Source organism: Gigantopelta aegis, chromosome 14 (assembly GCF_016097555.1).
Source record: "Gigantopelta aegis isolate Gae_Host chromosome 14, Gae_host_genome, whole genome shotgun sequence".
NCBI lineage: Eukaryota > Metazoa > Mollusca > Gastropoda > Neomphalida > Peltospiridae > Gigantopelta > Gigantopelta aegis.
Genome location: NC_054712.1, coordinates 9,630,659 through 9,649,636, shown reverse-complemented (window position 1 = coordinate 9,649,636; position 18,978 = coordinate 9,630,659). Strand labels below are relative to the sequence as shown.

Genomic DNA, 18,978 nt, shown 5'->3' with positions numbered 1-18,978 from the left:
TTATTATAATACAAAACTCAGCTGTGTAAAGTTATTTATTTTAAGGCGGTGTCACACGATACGAGTGCTTCAGACGAGAACAGTGAGAAGAATAACCAATTGCATAGCAACAATGTTTGTCTTGTCCATTGATTAGCTATTCTCGTACAAGGCACTCATAATGTTTGTCCATTTGTATGTATTTGTAATGCTAGTCGCATGCCATGATGTCATATGAAATGAAGGAACTGTTTTTATTTAACGACACACTCAACTCATTTTATTTATGGTTATATGGCATCAGACATATGGTTAAGGACCACACAGATAGTAAGAGAGGAAACCCCCTGTTACCAATTCATGGACATTTTTCGATAAGCAGCAAGGGATCTTTTATATGCACCATCCCACAGACAGGGTAGCACATACCACGGCCTTTGATATACAAGTTGTGGTGCACTGGGATGTCATATGAGGACAATGAGACAGGCCCAGTATATCCTAACTGCATGTGTCCAGTGTGTTAATACTTACCACTAGTTCAGTCAGCCAGTAGAAAGGTTCCAGAAAGCTAGAAAAACCACCTAGCACACGTACATCCCCAAGACAGTAATGCGCCCTTTTGATTGGTCAAATGGTCTCGTCACTTAGGAAGTTGACAGCCGTTGTTACCTGTCCCTTACGTCATTCTCTAATCAAAGGTAGTACCTGACGTCACGTAATATGTAATGCTGCATGCATTCCTTTTAGTGACGTAATTTGTATCGGCTGAGAAGAGCGACATCACGGTAAAAAAATAAAATGTACTGAATTTTATAATAATTATACTAAAATGATAAGAATGATTTAACTAGAAAATATTTCTGGCACTTGTCCACTAGATGGTTTTTCGTCTCCAGAAAATCAGTCCTTGGAGCTCGCTAAAGCTTGCTCTTCTTGGAGCTCGCTAAAGCTTGCCCTTTTTGGAGCTCGCTAAAGCTTGCTTTTCTTGGAGCTCGCTAAAGCTTGCTCTTCTTGGAGCTCACTAAAGCTTGCTCTTGGAGCTCGCTAAAGCTTGCCCTTCTTGGAGCTCGCTAAAGCTTGCTCTAAGGATGATTGATTTTCTTGAGACGAGTGTCAAAAAACCCATTTACAAAAGGACGAGTGCCAGAAACTTACTCTAGATTCAATTAAACCAGATTTCATGTGTTGATCATGAGTATAAATTATATTTGATAAAAATTGTAGTATTCTCAATTATCAAAATCATGTCATATCTTTTTTTATTTACAGCAACTGATGAAACAGCTGGATGAGGAACGAGAACGCAGATGGAAAGCTGAGCAAGCTGCTCGTAAACTGGCTGACCACATTAAAACAATACAGACTAAAGGTAAACATTGATCTTTATATATATTGTTTACAATGGCTCGTAAACTGGCTGACCACATTAAAACAATACAAAGGTAAACATCTATCTTTATACACATTGTTTACAACAGCTCGTAAACTGGCCGACCACATTAAAACAATACAGACTAAAGGTAAACATTGATCTTGTATACATTGTTAACAACAGCTTGTAAACTGGTCAACCACATTAAAACAATACAGACTAAAGCTAAACGTTGATCTTGTATACATTGTTAACAACAGCTTGTAAACTGGCCAACCACATTAAAACAATACAGACTAAAGGTAAATATTGATCTTTATATACATTGTTTACAACAGCTTGTAAACTGGCTGACCACATTAAAACAATACAGACTAAAGGTAAACATTGATCTTGTATACATTGTTAACAACAGCTTGTAAACTGGCCAACCACATTAAAACAATACAGACTAAAGGTAAACATTGATCTTTATATACATTGTTTACAACAGCTTGTAAACTGGCCGACCACATTACAACAATACAGACTAAAGGTAAACATTGATCTTGTATACATTGTTAACAACAGCTTGTAAACTGGCTGACCACATTAAAACAATACAGACTAAAGGTTAACATTGATCTTATATACATAGTTAACAACAGCTTGTGAACTGGCCGACCACATTAAAGGTAGACATTGATCTTGTATTCATTTTTAACAACAGCTTGTAAACTAGCCGACCACATTAAAACAATACAGACAAAAGGTAAATGTTGATCTTGTATACATTATTAACAGCAGCTTGTGAACTGGTCAACCACATTAAAACAATACAGACTAAAGGTAAACGTTGATCTTGTATACATTATTAACAGCAGCTTGTAAACTGGCCGACCACATTAAAACAATACAGACTAAAGGTAAACATTGATCTTGTATACATTGTTAACAACAGCTTGTAAACTGGCCGACCACATTAAAGGTAAACATTGATCTTGTATTCATTGTTAACAACAGCTTGTAAACTGGCCGACCACATTAAAACAATACAGACTAAAGGTAAACATCGATCTTGTATACATTGTTAACAACAGCTTGTAAACTGGCCGACCACATTAAAACAATACAGACTAAAGGTAAACATCGATCTTGTATACATTGTTAACAACAGCTTGTAAACTGGCCGACCACATTAAAACAATACAGACTAAAGGTAAACATCGATCTTGTATACATAGTTAACAACAGCTTGTAAACTGGCCGACCACATTAAAACAATACAGACTAACGGTAAACATTGATCTTGTATACAACAATGGAAGAATCAGGGTTCTTTTTTTTTTACCATTTTAAAATATAAAACTGCTGAAAATATCTACTGCTTCTTTAATTTGTTTCTTTCTTCTTTTTTTTGGCTCTTAATTAAGTTTGTTGCATATACGTTGATTAAATATCGTAAAATGTTTGACCACATAAAAACAATACAGACTAAAGGTAACTATGAATCTTTATATACATTGTTAACTGTCTTGTATGGAAGAGTTGGGAAGAGCCAACACTTACACGCCCATGCAGGGCTCAAACTTAAGAAGAAGTTGGCTCCCATCAGACCTGTCAACCCTCCCGGATTCCGCAGGAGTCTCACGGTATTTGATCAAATCTCCTTTAACCTGTGCGGGAGACAATTTCTCCTGTTAAATGACATTTTTGTAAGCATAAAAAAAAATCGATCCTCTTTTGTCAAAATAACATAAGGGAAGTAACTGCCTTTTTTTTCTCATTCGGAAAATGTCGACTACTTTCGGTTTCTGAGAATGTAACAGGCCGAATTGTCCCGACTGTTTAACCTTTGCCGAAGTGAGAATTGTGGGATAGCCTATTTATATTGTTCAAAAAGCACATGGAGTTTACAAAATGACGTGTTATTATAATGTTTGTTATCATCGTAATAGCTACGAAGTGTGTTGCCGCTAATTCAACAGGCTGTGTATTGACATTCAGTGTTGCCATATAAAAAAAAAAAAAATCCAATTTAGTTCTAATAACACCTCTGAATTGTAAAATGTCTTCCCACTGGATTACATAATGCAACTATGACGAATCTGAACTGCCAGACTCCGAGTTGACAGCGATACACACGATGCATGTTAAAATCACATGTCACAGCAAGACAACGAAAAGACCAATTAGCAGTATAAACATATATATTTAAATATTTATTAAATCATAATAATATTTAATGCCAAGATCTAAGGTTAAGAAGTATATATGACATTATATAGTATTCATATAACTTATTGTAATAATGTTTTTTGTAAATCTTGCAATTTTGGGTTAAATTGTGTGAATTTAAAAAATCTCCTGCTTTTTCAACACACATCTCCTGCTTTCTCTTGACTAAAGGTTGACAGGTCTGGGCTCCCACAGCAATTTTTAAAGAATTGTCATGAGTCAAACAGCCCACCGATGGCAATTTTGAGGCAGCCTATATGGCAATTTTTTAACAAGTGACATTTGCAGCAAATAAACATGACTGAAAGGCTATTTTGTTGTATGTAGACATACATTAAATGTGTAAATGTTAAATATTGGCAGATATTGTACACCAGATGTGTACATTTCGCCATTGTTAATGAACTTTACCGACGGTACAAAAGTGCCATCGGTGATGCTCTCTACCTACGGTAATATATATCTCAACGATGACAACTGCCGCCGGTGCCGCCATTAAGTTCGAGCCCTGCCATAATAGACGTGAGTTACAATAGCTTGTTCTGAGCGTGCACGTTAAGTCTTTTGACCTTGACATTGTTATCATTCATAAAGCTGCGGACTCCATTGAAATAATACAAACAAAAGGTAAATATTGTAAAATTTATATCCATTGTTAAAACTTGTGAACTGGCCGACCACATTGAAACAATACGGACAAAACATAACCATTTGTAAAGTGGCCAACCATGAAAGAACCATAATCAATCTCAATAAATATTAGATGACACGATTGGCTTGGCTAAAAATTGAAAATGTGTATGACATATAACAGAAAAACAAATATAGGAAGATTAAAAAATATTGATTTAATTCACATGAATGTATATTTTATATTGTGGAGTTACCATAAATGCCAAGCATCTTATTATTTGTTTATTGACATGTTTTTTTCAATAGACATGGAACAATATCACTCTATGCTTTGTAAAGAGGTAGACTAAATGATAATTGATTTTGCAATTTAGAAAATGTGATGGGCAAAAGATATGCCATGGGAACAAATGTAAGATGGTCCACAGCATTAAAAGTTCTGCAGAGAATTAAAAACTCCTCATCAATCTCCAAATCATTGCCACTTGGTGTCGGACATTGCAAGGTTTAGGTCGATACATCGGTCACATTTTCTGCAGTAATATCTTGCACAGTTAAAGTCTGTTTTGTTTAACAACACCACTAGAGCACATTGATTCATTAATCATTGGCTATTTGATGTCAAACATGTGGTAAATTGACATATAGTCGTAGAGAGGAAACACACTGCATTTTTCCATTAGTAGCAAGGGATCTTTTATATGCACTATCCCACAGACAGGATAGCACATACCACAGCCTTTGACAATACCAGTCATCGTGCACTGGCTGGAATGAGAAATAGGCCAACAGGCCCACTGACGGGGATCGATCTGAGACCAACCACACATCAGGTGAGTGCTTTACCATTGGGCTTCAACTGGCCCCATCTTGCACCGATTTATCTCATTATGTACAGTCTAATCATCCAGCCAGTGCACCACAACTGGTACATCAAAGGCCATGGTATGTGCTATCCTGTATTGGATGGTGCATATAAAAGATCCCTTGCTGCTAATTGAAAAGAGTAGCCCATGAAGTGGCGACAGCGGGTTTCCTCCCTCAATATCTGTGTGGTCCTTAACCATATGTCCGATGCCATATAACCGTGAATAAAATGTGTTGAGTGCGTCATTAAATAAAACATTTCCTTCCTTCCAGTCTAATCAATGTAAACTGCAAGGGCTAAATTTTACAAAGTGTGTTATTCTTAAAGACACGTGTTTAAGCAACGTAAATGTATGCAGTTACACGCATTGAAGACATAAACAGGCTTTGTAAATTTGGCCCATTGTGTTTTTATTTTAATTGAAATACATGTATAATGCCTTCGTACTAATATCATCCTTGATGACCAGGTTTTGATCCCATGACTGGTGTTGAACGAGTGTTCATATTGCAGTTTGTAATGCTGTAATCTCATGCTTCCTTATGATAGACCGTGATCACAGACAGAGAGATGCCAAATCACAGAAAAGTGATGTCAAAGACCTGACATGCTGATTATAATATACCTTATTGTTTTTATCCCGCAGTCACTGTATACATTGGCAAGATAAGATAACTAGATAAATCTCTATATTTTCAATCACTTATACATTGGCAAGATAAGATAACTAGATAAATCTCTATATTTTCAATCACTGTATACATTGGCAAGATAAGATAACTAGATAAATCTCTATATTTTCAATCACTGTATACATTGGCAAGATAAGATAACTAGATAAATCTCTATATTTTCAATCACTGTATACACTGGCAAGATAAGATAACTAGATAAATCTCTATATTTTCAGTCACTGTATACACTGGCAAGATAAGATAACTAGATAAATCTCTATATTTTCAATCACTGTATACATTGGCAAGATAAGATAACTAGATAAATCTCTATATTTTCAATCACTGTATACACTGGCAAGATAAGATAACTAGATAAATCTCTATATTTTCAATCACTGTATACATTGGCAAGATAAGATAACTAGATAAATCTCTATATTTTCAATCACTGTATACACTGGCAAGATAAGATAACTAGATAAATCTCTATATTTTCAATCACTGTATACACTGGCAAGATAAGATAACTAGATAAATCTATATATTATCACTGTATACACTGGCAAGATAAGATAACTAGATAAATCTCTATATTTTCAATCACTGTATACACTGGCAAGATAAGATAACTAGATAAATCTATATATTTTCGGTCACTGACAAAAAATATAAGTCACGTGACATAAGCCCGACTCGATTCGAGTATTTCAGAGTAGATTTTCAATAAACATACTCTTTAAACTCTTTAAATAACTTTTAGTTTTGCAATAACAATACAAAACTTTATATATTTATTAATGAATTAGAGTTTAGAAATGCTTTTTTATTGTGACAGAATGTAGCTAGCGTCTTACAAATAATGAAGTCATGCATCTTGTATGACGTCATACGGCAAAAGCCTTGTTAGGTTGACAATACTCGATTAAAACTGGAATAAATAATTATTTTCCAACTATTCCGTAGGATTGCAGGATAAAATAAATAACTGGGGTTACTGTCTTAAGATATCAGCTTTATCCTGCTTGTGTCGAATGGTGAATGGGGAATGCAGCTTGGCAGAGCCTCACTGCATTTGACATTCTAACCTTCACAGGATAAAGCCAATATCTTAGACAGTAACCAGGTATTCCCTATTTACCACATCCCGACACCTGAGCAGCTGATATTGAATTCTCATTTTAGCCAGTGCTTCAATGACTGATATATCAAAGGCCATGGTATGTGCTATCCTGTCTGTGGGATGGTGCATATATAAAAGATCCTTTGCTACGAAAGGAAAAATGTAGCAGGTTTCCTCTCTTAAGACTATATGTCAAAATTACCAAAAGTTTGACATCCAATAGCCGATGATTAATAAATCAATGTGCTCTAGTGGTGTTGTTAAACAAAACAAATTTCCGTTGCACCTGAAAGACGCACTCTACTGCTTAGCCAATCCCTGCTGCTTGTCATCAAGAGCCAACATCTTACCTTTCTTTTCATCTCTCAAGCTAGCCGTGGTGATGGAATGTAGTTCCGTGGTAGAGTGCTCGTTCAGGGTGTAATAACCATAAGATCATTTGGTCATGATGGACTTGGGGGGCGGGGGGAGGGGGGGGTGTCTTTTTATCCTCCCAGCCATAGTATGTATTGGTCTGTCAGGGAATGCATGGATGGGGGGAGAGGTGGAGGGACAGATGGACAGACAGACTGACAAAGAATACATCAGCTGTTGGGTGTTAAAGATAAGTACATGAATGAAGTGATAATCAATCAATAAAAATTCAAAAGTTAACTTTCATCTTGGAAAATGTATGTGAGAAAGTGTATATCATTTCCTTTTTTACTTGTTTTTATTTTTATTGTTTTTTAATAAGAGTAGCCTATGGGGCATGCATGGTTCACACCCTCTTTGTATGTTTCTCCTCCCTCTGCTATCCCAACAATCTTTCTCTCTCTCTCTCTCTCTCTTTCTATCTCTGTGTCTCTCTGTGTCTGCCTCTCTCTCCATTTCTCTTTCTCTCTCTCTCTCTCTCTCTCTCTCTCTCTCTCTCTCTCTCTCTCTCTCTCTCTCTCTCTCTCTCTCTCTTTCTCTCTCTCTCTCTCTCTGTCTCTCCTCTCTCTCCATTCTCTCTCTCTCTCTCTCTCTCTCTCTCTCTCTCTCTCTCTCTCTCTCTCTCTCTCTCTCTCTTCTCTCTGTCTCTTTCTCTCTATCTCTGTCTGCCTCTCCATTTCTCTTTCTCTCTCTCTCTCTCTCTCTCTCTCTCTCTCTCTCTCTCTCTCTCTCTCTCTCTCTCTCTCTCTCTCTCTCTCTCTCTCTCTCTCTCTCTCTCTCTCTCAGACACACACACACACACTCACACTCAAGTGTCAAAATAAGTTAACAAGCATCTATAAGACACCAAATAGCCATAATAATAATAGTTTAAGATGTACTGAGATGACGTCATTCAATATTACTTTCACTTCCCTCAGGCCATGTTCCCTACCACAACTGTTACAGGAGAGAAACCCAAAATGAGTATATACTGTTTATAAACGCAGGACCAAAATTCAAACAGATAATTAGGATGAAAGTATTTACGCATTGACGAGGACAGCCTGCCTGCATGAATTGGTGGTGCTTCCACATTGTCAGTTAAAAAACACGACAAACATCTCACACAGATTGCAATGGCTTTTTTCCCCCTTACCACACAATGGGTTGCGTTGTCATGCATACAACAGTTTGTTTGATGCAAGCTGTATCATTCCTCTCAGTGTCGTTATTAATTTCTTATTGCTGTCTTACACCTCTTTATCTTTCTTTTTTTTCTCTCTCTCTTTGCTACATGTGCATATATTCAGTCCCAGAGGTGTTTTTGTTTTTCTTCTCTTGTGTGCTATTTTCTTTCAAAGACTATTATCTTGATTAATGCATGTTCTAGAATAAATTTTATAAGAAAAAAAGAAATCCTACATTTATATTAGAGTGATAGACCCTAGTTGTTAAACACTATGATGGTGTATTTTTCACTGTTAGAGCCATTTTTATATGCCCATCTATGATGGGTCATATTATGGTATGGCGTTGTCTGTCCGTCCATATGTCCATCTGTTAACTTTTTCTTGTCTGGACTATATCTTGTATACAGATGCATACAGGACCATCAAACCTCACATGTAGGAACAACTTGGGATGGCGGTGTGTCACATACTATTACTAGGTCACTATAACCTACTTTTCATGGTCTACTGCACATAACAGTAAATCCTTGTCTGGACCATATCTTGCATACAGATGTATAGATGATACATGCATATAGAAACAACTTGGGATGGTGGTGTGTCACATACAATATTTAGGTCACTGTGATACAAATAAATCAAATAATTTGTCTGTACTTACTTGTCCTATCCATAACATATAATTAATTACTCTTCCAGTGTTCAATTCATCTCGACAGTACATATGCTAATTTCTTGGTGGTTCTGTATTGTTAATATTACGTACATAAACAGTTTCTCTGCCAATATAAATGTGTCACCAGAGTACCCATGCTAAACAAAATTTCCCTTTCTACTAAAGAACAATAACTTATTAATCAGACAGCACCTTTTCCAATGGATACAGTATGATCTGTATTTGGTCCAAAACAAACTGTTCATCCATCCCATTGCAAACATTTCACATAATTAGAATTGAATCATACCCGTAACATGTTCATCAGTATCTATGGTTTTCTGTCAAACTCCTGGGGGGATCATGTACCTCGCCAGTACTCCTGGTGGGGGTGTATCATGTACCTCGCCAGTACTCCTGATGGGGTGTATCATGTACCTCGCCAGTACTCCTGATGTGTGTGTGTGTGTGTATCGTGTACCTCACCAATACTCCTGATGGGGGTGTATCATGTACCTCACCAGTACTCCTGATGGGGGTGTATCATGTACCTCGCCAGTACTCCTGGTGGGGTGTATCATGTACCTCACCAGTACTCCTGATGGGGGTGTATCATGTACCTCGCCAGTACTCCTGATGGGGGGTGTATCATGTACCTCGCCAGTACTTCTGATGGGGGGGGGGGGGTATCATGTACCTTGCCAGTACTCCTGATGGGTGTATCATGTACCTCGCCAGTACTCCTGATGGGGTGTATTATGTACCTCGCCAGTACTCCTGATGGGGGTGTATCATGTACCTCGCCAGTACTCCTGATGGAGGTGTATCATGTACCTCGCCAGTACTCCTGATGGGGTGTATCATGTACCTCGCCAGTACTCCTGGTGGGGGTGTATCATGTACCTCGCCAGTACTCCTGATGGGGGTGTGTATCATGTACCTCGCCAGTACTCCTGATGGGGGTGTATATCATGTACCTCGCCAGTACTCCTGATGGGGGGGGTGTATCATGTACCTCACCAGTACTCCTGATGGGGGTGTATCATGTACCTCGTCAGTATTCTTGTTGATACTTGAAATCAGACATTACTTACATTTTATTGTTTAAATTAATTGTTAATTATCCAAACTTAGTGTCCATTTTCACAGATTGCAACAACATGTACGGTCTGCAACTTTAACTGGCTCCAGTGAAGCAGGTTGATATTTTACAGTCAGTCTCTTCCCAGAGGCGGGTCATAGCCCAGTGGTAAGATGCTCGCTTGATATGCGGTCGGTTTGGGATCGATCCCCATCGGTGGGCCCATTGGGCTATTTTGTGTTCCAGCCAGTGCACCATGACTGGTATATCAAAGACCATGGTATCTGCTATCCTGTCTGTGGGATGGTGCATATAAAAGATCCCTTGCTATTAATGAACAATGTAGTGGGTTTCTTCTCTAAGACTTTATGTCAGAATTACCTTATGGTCTACATCCAGTATATATACTCGCGGAAAAAAGTTTCTGTGCACCAAATAATTGCATACAGAGTATAATTTAATTGAAATCTGGTCATAAAAAAATCAGTAAATAAACGTGTAACCACATCCTTCCATATCCCAGCAGTGCCCAATCAATTGCAGGAGCTTTTCATGCTTTGTGATCATAAGTTGCATTACTAGCATTCTTGGTCACGTTCTCCTCTTTGACGTCACGTGCTCGTCTGTTTTTTTTATCATTGGTCTCTAAAACTATTATATGGATTCTCATCACTCAGAAATATACTTTTGTTGGCATCTGATCGTCATCAATGTGATGTCACGCCTGCAAGAAAATTAACTGCTTCGAAAGATGGACATGATTGCAGTTAGAATGGCACAAACGTTGTTGCTAGTCATTTTGGTGTTCATTGGTGTTCATCAGAAAACTATGCAGTGTCTGCGGAGATGTTCTCAACAGTTTAGGAATACTAGGGATAGTCCATGTTTAGTGAGTCGACATGTGACGTCACATTAACCAATCGTTAATATCAAGCGGGTACACATGTAGAATCATTTGGAAATGACAAGTTTTAACATCCCAATACATCCCTGTTTTAAGGCCAATCAGTGGAAGAACTTTATGCAACCGATTAGGTGATTATAAAGTGTGACCATGACATGACGTCAATACGTTGTTCTGTTATATCTTCACCGACGGCGCACCAAGCATTGTGTAGACCGTATTTCAGGTTCAGAAGACAGGAGGGGATCACTCTACTTTTGACAGATAAATAGTACATCTATGTAAAACAGTGTTTTAAAATTTTATAAATATACGTCTCACTGAAATTTTACTGATGCACAGGAACTTTTTTCCGTGAGTATATATAATCATGCATATTACTCATAATTTTAGGTGGTAACTTTAAAGGAACTGATCTGAGTTTACTTCATTGTAAGATGTTTCTCACTAATAAAATCTTTGAACAACTAGTATTACATATTAAATATATTTTCTTGTTTAGAATATCAGTGTTTGTATATTCAGTGTGTTTCTGATCGTCTTAATATTTGTAAGTAGCCCAAACTGAATTTGGTCTCCAGATAATTTTGTATGTATATGTACGAAAAAATATATATCAGGAAATAAAAGGTTGACCTAGTACAAAGACTAGGATGATCCTAAAAACATTTAACATAGAGCCACTAATATTTTATACAGCAAAATACATAATTATAGTCATTAAAAAGTCTCTGTTAGTCGGCAACATCTCAGTAATAGAAATAAGCAGAATTGTTCACATGTCCATTGGATAAATACATCTAGAAATCTATTGTCTTTTTATTCAAGTACCAGGATGATGTTTGTGATTGCTCAAAATAAAACTGCACTGAAAATTTCTACTTGTCCACTGGACAACCACCAAGGCACATTTTGCTTGTCCGAATAGATTTTCAATTGTCGGGACAAACGAAGTGTTTATTTCGAACAATTGCAGCAAACTCAGGACAGTCCCTTTAACATCATATTGTACAATGTTTTTTGAGGTACATGCACCTTTAATTTTTTTATTGAACTCTTTCTTCTTCTTTTTTCTTCTGTTGTTTAACAGCACATGAGGATGGCCAGGCCTGCGAGACGGCTGTTGGTGCCACCGCCCACCTCAAGACATTGCTGATGAACGAACGTGAGGCCAAGATCCGGCTACTCGAAGAAAACGAAAGTCTGAAGGTAAGTTTACTGTACACATAATTATATAATATGTAGGCCTCGAACTTGCCAAATTAGAGGGCAAGGTCATTCAGCTTAGACTTGGTCATGTTCAGGGATTTATTCAGGCGTTCTGTGGGTCCGAAGATATAGGCCCCTTCCCAAAATAAAGTGGCTCTGAAAATTCAAATTTCTATGCTAAATATTCCAAATCTTATCGTAATCCTCTTCGTGTGTGGTCACACATAAGGCCGACACCAAAGAACGCCAATGTTGTCTGTCCGTTGCAAGCTTCGTCACCTGGCCCCAACTCCACCCAAGAGCCTTCATCTCCCACTCCACCGATCTTCTCCAGGTCTCCTTGGGTCTCCTCTTCATTCTCTTATATATGTTTAATATATGTCTGTTGTAATAAATTAATTTAGCAGTGGTGTACTGCATCATTCGGTGGCCTGAAAAAAATATCCCCAGTATGATTTACTTGAGATAATTTTCCCAATCCCATCAGACATGTGAGCCTGACAAAAATATCCTGGATAAATCCCTGATGTTAGTGTGTGATGACCAATTTTGATGCAGAATACAGCATGGCCAATTTGGCCATGAGACTGTTTAATTTTCAGGGCATTGAGGCATATCACTGGGGCACGGCGACAAGTTGCCCATGGCTATATCGATAAATTCAAGCCCTGAATATATGTATTGTTTTTTACAAAAAAATATCTAATTATGAAGGCCCTTGTGAGATTTGGTGTCCATCGTGCGTGGTGCAGCAGTGGCAGCATTCTTAAGGTTTTTGTTACAAGGACGAATACAGAACATTTTTGCACATCACTAAAAAAAAAAAAAATTCTATTAGCATATACAGACAAGACAGATAGATAATTTATTAATGTCTCACCTTATGGACATCACGTATTTACAAAATAACACATATATAAAAGTACATAAGCCGTTCCTTGTGGAATTGTAGGAGGCAGTATAGTTACATAGTACAAGTACAGTAGAATCTTGTTGGGTTGAACTCGGAAGGGTCGAATACACTGCAACGCTCGAACCAAAAACAAAGTCCTGACTTACACTTACACATTGTTGACTGAATGGTTGGGTGAACTCGGAAGGGTCGAATACACTGCAACGCTCGAACCAAAAACAAAGTCCTGACTTACACTTACACATTGTTGACTGAATGGTTGGGTGAACTCGGAAGGGTCGAATACACTGCAACGCTCGAACCAAAAACAAAGTCCTGACTTACACTTACACATTGTTGACTGAATGGTTGGGTGAACTCGGAAGGGTCGAATACACTGCAACGCTCGAACCAAAAACAAAGTCCTGACTTACACTTACACATTGTTGACTGAATGGTTGGGTTGAACACGGAAGGGTCGAAAGAAAGAAATGTTTTATTTAACGATGCACTCAACACATTTTATTTACGGTTATATGGCGTCAGACATATGGTTAAGGACCACACAGATTTTGAGAGGAAACCCGCTGTCGCCACTTCCATGGGCTAATCTTTCCGATTAGCAGCAAGGGATCTTTTATTTTTCGCTTCCCACAGGCAGGAAAGCACAAACCATGGCCTTTGTTGAACCAGTTATGGATCACTGGTCGGTGCAAGTGGTTTACACCTACCCATTAAGTCTTGCGGAACACTCACTCAGGGTTTGGAGTCGGTATCTGGATTAAAAATCCCATGCCTCGACTGGGATCTGAACCCAGTACCTACCAGCCTGTTGATCAATGGCCTAACCACGACGCCCCCGAGGTTGGTTCGGAATGGTTGAATTCACTGCAAAACTCAAACCAAAAACAAAGTCCCAAGTTAATTTACATTAACCAAATGTTTAGATCGAACTACCAGATGAATTGAACACTTTCTTGAGCACCGACAGGGTTCAAGCCAACAGGATTCAACTACAATTAAAAAAAATTAAATAATAATAAGACTACATGTAAATTGTGTATATAAAATTTATAAACAAGTTTTGCATGTTACAAACACAAGATTAAAACCCATAAGTAAATCAGGTACATTATAACAAGATAATAATTTATTGTCTGTATAAAATACACACATATAACATGGGATTGGATGTCCGTGACACAATTGACTTACTGACACTATGCTTGCAGTCACTCTTTCCTGTTAAGGGCGGGACGTAGCTCAGTGGTACAGCACTCGCCTGATGCGCGATCAATCTAGGATCAATTCCTGTCGGTGAGCCCATTGGGCTATTTCTCATTCCAGCCAGTGTTCCACAACTGGTGTAACAAAGGCTGTGGTATGTACTATCCTGTCTGTGGGATGGTGCATATAAAAGATCTCTTGCTGCTAATCAAAGAAAGTAGCCCGTGAAGTGGCGACAGTGGGTTTCCTCTCTCAATATCTGTGTGGTCCTTAACCATATGTCCGACGCCATATAACCGTAAATAAAATGTGTTGAGTGCGTCGTTAAATAAAACATTTCCTTCCTTCCTTCTTTCCTATTAGTGTTATCAGTATATGTGAAAATGTTTTCAAATCTGTATGTTGTTAATTTTGTTTGATACTTGTAATTCATTGCAAGTACCAATGTTGATTTATCTGACCACAGCTCCAAACACTGTTTTCGTCTAGACTGGCATAATGTTTGTTTTTGTCATTTGAAGATTTTATTTTGAATATACTGTATGTTAAATTTATATTCTTCATAATGTTTTGGTTTTTTTTAATTTCAAAGTTGTTTACCCTCTGTTCTATTAATAATTATAGAATTTGTGTATTGAGGTTGATCATAATTTGTGTATGAGATTAATTAATATTCCAGTGTTTCACATTTGCAATTTCATGTCTGCAGTTTAAATGGAATAATAATCTGCTGACATTCTGGATATTAAAGGACTCCATCATATGCAGTCATGTGGGATAGAAAAAGTACATGTATGATGGAGTCTTTATCTCTCATTCATTCATTAAATAGATCATTATTTTACACAAACAGACAAAGATGGCTGAAAAAGTAACGGTTTTTTATTTGACCGTTTAATCTATCATATTTCACATGTTTGTTTCATGTGTTAAATAAAATTTAATACTACAAATTAACAAGATAGCTTTGATGATGAAGGTTTTAATAACAAAATATTAATTTAAAACTGTATCTAATGACCTCACATTATCATCTCGCATTAATATGACATCATATTTTACCAACGAGGTCATGTTAAACGCAAGCGCATGATATCTCATGTGGGATAGAAATGTCTTACATATACTGAACAAAATAAGAAACTTCCGATAACTTTGCTTGAACATAACTTGATGAAAACAAACCGGGGGAATAATTGTTATATATGCGTTTAAAGAGTGTTCCATGATGCATCGTTTGGTGCAAAAATCATGGCCATAGGTTAACAGAAACTGGGAGAAATTTTGACCAAGTGTGGTAGGGGTTAAAAATAAAAACACCCACTTAATAACTGGTATGACCACCTCTTGAATTGACCACTGCAGTGCATCGCAGGTGCATAGAATTGACTAAAGTGTTGATTTCTACCTGTGGAATATTGTTCCATTCCTGAATGAGCGCTTGATGAAGTTCGTTGATGTTAGCGGGTGGGTTGGGATGACGCCTCAATCGTCTGTCCAGACTATCCCAGGCATGCTCGATGGGGTTGACATCAGGACTTTTAGTGGGCCAGTCATCAATGAAATCAATGTTATTTGTCCTAAGAAAATTTACAGTGTCTCTAGCTGTATGAGAGGTGGCATTATCATGCTGAAAAAAAGAGATGTTGGCGTTGTTATGGAACAGAGGAATGACGTGATGAGCGAGAATGTCATCGCAGTAACGTTCAGCATTTAAATTGCTATCAATGACGACTAGTGGTGAATGATAACCATGGGCAATGGCTGCCCAGACCATGACAGAAACCCCACCCCTGAAACGATCTCGTTCAAGAACACAACAGTCAGCATAGCGTTCATTTCTCCAACGGTCACCACGTTGTAAACACAATCTGGATTCATCCGAAAAAAGAACGGTATTCCAGCGTCGCCGTATCCAACGAGTGTGTACACGTGCCCAATTAAGACGATTTAGACGATGACGTTCCGTTAAAACGCATCCGACGTAAGGACGTCGTGCATGTAAACCGTTCTCCCGCAGACGATTACGAACAGTTTGCCCACTGATTCGGTTATTGTGAAGCCCAGGTGTGGAATCGATTGCGCAAATGCGTGTTCATGATATAGCGGTCTTGACCACGTGTTGTAACACGCGGACGTCCACGAGGTGGCAAGTCGTTGGTGCTTCCTGTCGTTGCAACTTCTTCTGTCGACATGCCAGCATCAAGCATGCCAATCGCCCGTTCGCATAAATTATTGGGTATTCTTGGCATACTAAAAATGCTACAATGTAAAAAACTTTAATTTTTTTACACATTTTGAAGCGTTTTCGTTCACTTGACAACAATGTCAGTAAAACAAGTAAAAAAAATTGACCGAATACTACACGGGACATGTCGAACCATGCATGCATGTGCAAATTGAATTTCACGTTGTCGATGATTGACAGTGCAAAAATAATCGATAAAATTCATGAATCCTAATAATACAGCTCAAGGCTAATACTACCTATATAATTTCATTACACAATGAATTCTTTAACACAACAAATATTATATGTACAAATCGGAAGTTTCTTTTTTTGTTCAGTATAGCGTTCTTTCATGAGATAGCTCTGTCCCATATACCTGAGGATGAGAAGAAGAAAGAAAGAAAGAAATGTTTTATTTAACGATGCACTCAACACATTTTATTTGTGGTTATATGGCGTCGGACATATGGTTAACGACCACACAGATATTGAGAGAGGAAACCCACTGTCGCCACTTCATAGGCTACTCTTTTCGAGTAGCAGCAAGGGATCTTTTATATGCTCCATCCCACAGACAGGGTAGTACATACCACAGCCTTTGATGTACCAATCGTGGTGCACTGGCTTCAACGAGAAATAGCCCAATGGGCCCACCGACAGGGATCGATCCCAGACTGACCGTGTATCAGGCAAGTGCTGTACCACTGGGCTACGTCCCACCCCACTTGCGGATGAGAGAAATTGTTTTTATTAGTAGATCGTAATTAAATTTTATGTGATAGGAAAAACGTGTTCACCTCTTCAGCCACTGACAGACAGACAGACAGACAGTATTAGGTGTGTCTGTCACATTTCTACCACAGAGGGTTCCTATTATACAGCCCCTCCCCCCTCATCTGTACTCCCTCCGATATGACCTATCATACCAGCATATCATGAAGGCGCCAAGTTCATTCGTATCTAATTTCATACTCCAGTTAAGTGCAGTCTGTGAAAATATTGTCTTTTTCTTTCTTTCTTTTTAAGTATTTCCGAAAATAGATTTTTGGTCTTTGTCATTCCATAAACTGCCATGCTAATTCTGGTGTTCTTGAGATTGAGTTAACAACCTAAATGTTTTATGAGCCATGATAGATTATTCTTCATTTGGACAGAAGCACCAACTGAAGGGTGTATACACCACCAAATCAATAGACGACAATAGTAACATGTGGCTAAAACTCCTACATGCAGCATGTCAATCAATATATATATATATATATACACTCTGGATATAAATACTACCACCCCTCAACCTTAAAGTAAATCAGAAAAAAATTGGGGGTTAAGCTGCTCATTTCAGAGATAACGGGTAGCGTCTCTGACTATCCTAGTTCCACACAAAACTTGTTATGCTATGCACATGTTTCAAGCACAATGGTAGTTGGTACATTGACATAGTTCAAATTAAACTACATGAAGTTACTGGCCAAATGAAACCACATTTTATCACAACAAACACTCACATTTATCACAACAAACACTCACATTTATCACTAATGGCAGAACAGGTAGCCTCAACTGTGGGATAAAAAGTTGACCGCACGTCGGAACTTTGACCCAGCCGGATGTTATTTGGTTTACTACTACCTGAAACTGCATCTTTATAAAGCAGCAAGAAGAAATGTTGCTTGTTAAATATTCTAGTTTATCATCCATTAAAGGCTTTTGTAGGAGATATCTCTGGCACTATAATTTGCTTCTTATAATCTTGATTGGTCAAATTTTAATCACAAGACAGTGTTTTGTTAGGTCACTGTGTTTGTTTCAGCGCTAAAACTACCATTAGTGACGTCACGCCACTGCCGTTCTGCTATAACTTCATTGTTTTATGTTTTTCATTTTACGTAATGGGGTCATACATGTATTAGGTGCCTAAAGTTTGTTTGTTTAACAACACCTCTAGAGGATGAGCATTGATTATAATAATCTTTGGCTATTGGGGGGAAAAAACAGGAAGAAATGTTTTATTTAACGACGCAGACAACACATTTTATTTACAGTTATATGGCGTCAAACATAGATATTGAGAGAGGAAACCCATTGTCGCCACTTCATGGGCTACTCTTTTCGATTAGCAGCAAGAGATCTTTTATATGCACCACCCCACAGACAGGATAGTACATACCACGGCCTTTGTTACACCAGTTGTGGAGCACTGGCTGGAACGAGAAATAGCCCAATGGGCCCACCGACGGGGATCAATCCTAGACCCCTGTAGTCTTCAGAGAAGACCTGCTTCATTTTTCCAATAGCAGCATGAGATCTTTTATATGTATGTTCCCA

At 38.0% G+C, this 18,978-nt stretch overlaps 1 protein-coding gene across 2 annotated transcripts in view; it reads left to right on the top strand.

The window, feature by feature from the left end:
- Positions 1-18,978, top strand: part of LOC121388033 (leucine-rich repeat and coiled-coil domain-containing protein 1-like) — a 378,090-nt gene that overhangs the window by 188,281 nt on the left and 170,831 nt on the right. For both annotated transcript variants that reach the window (XM_041519233.1, XM_041519232.1), the window contains exons 11-12: positions 1,252-1,351; positions 12,186-12,304. In XM_041519233.1, the coding sequence (XP_041375167.1) occupies positions 1,252-1,351; positions 12,186-12,304 (219 nt within the window). The remainder of the gene's footprint in view (positions 1-1,251; positions 1,352-12,185; positions 12,305-18,978) is intronic.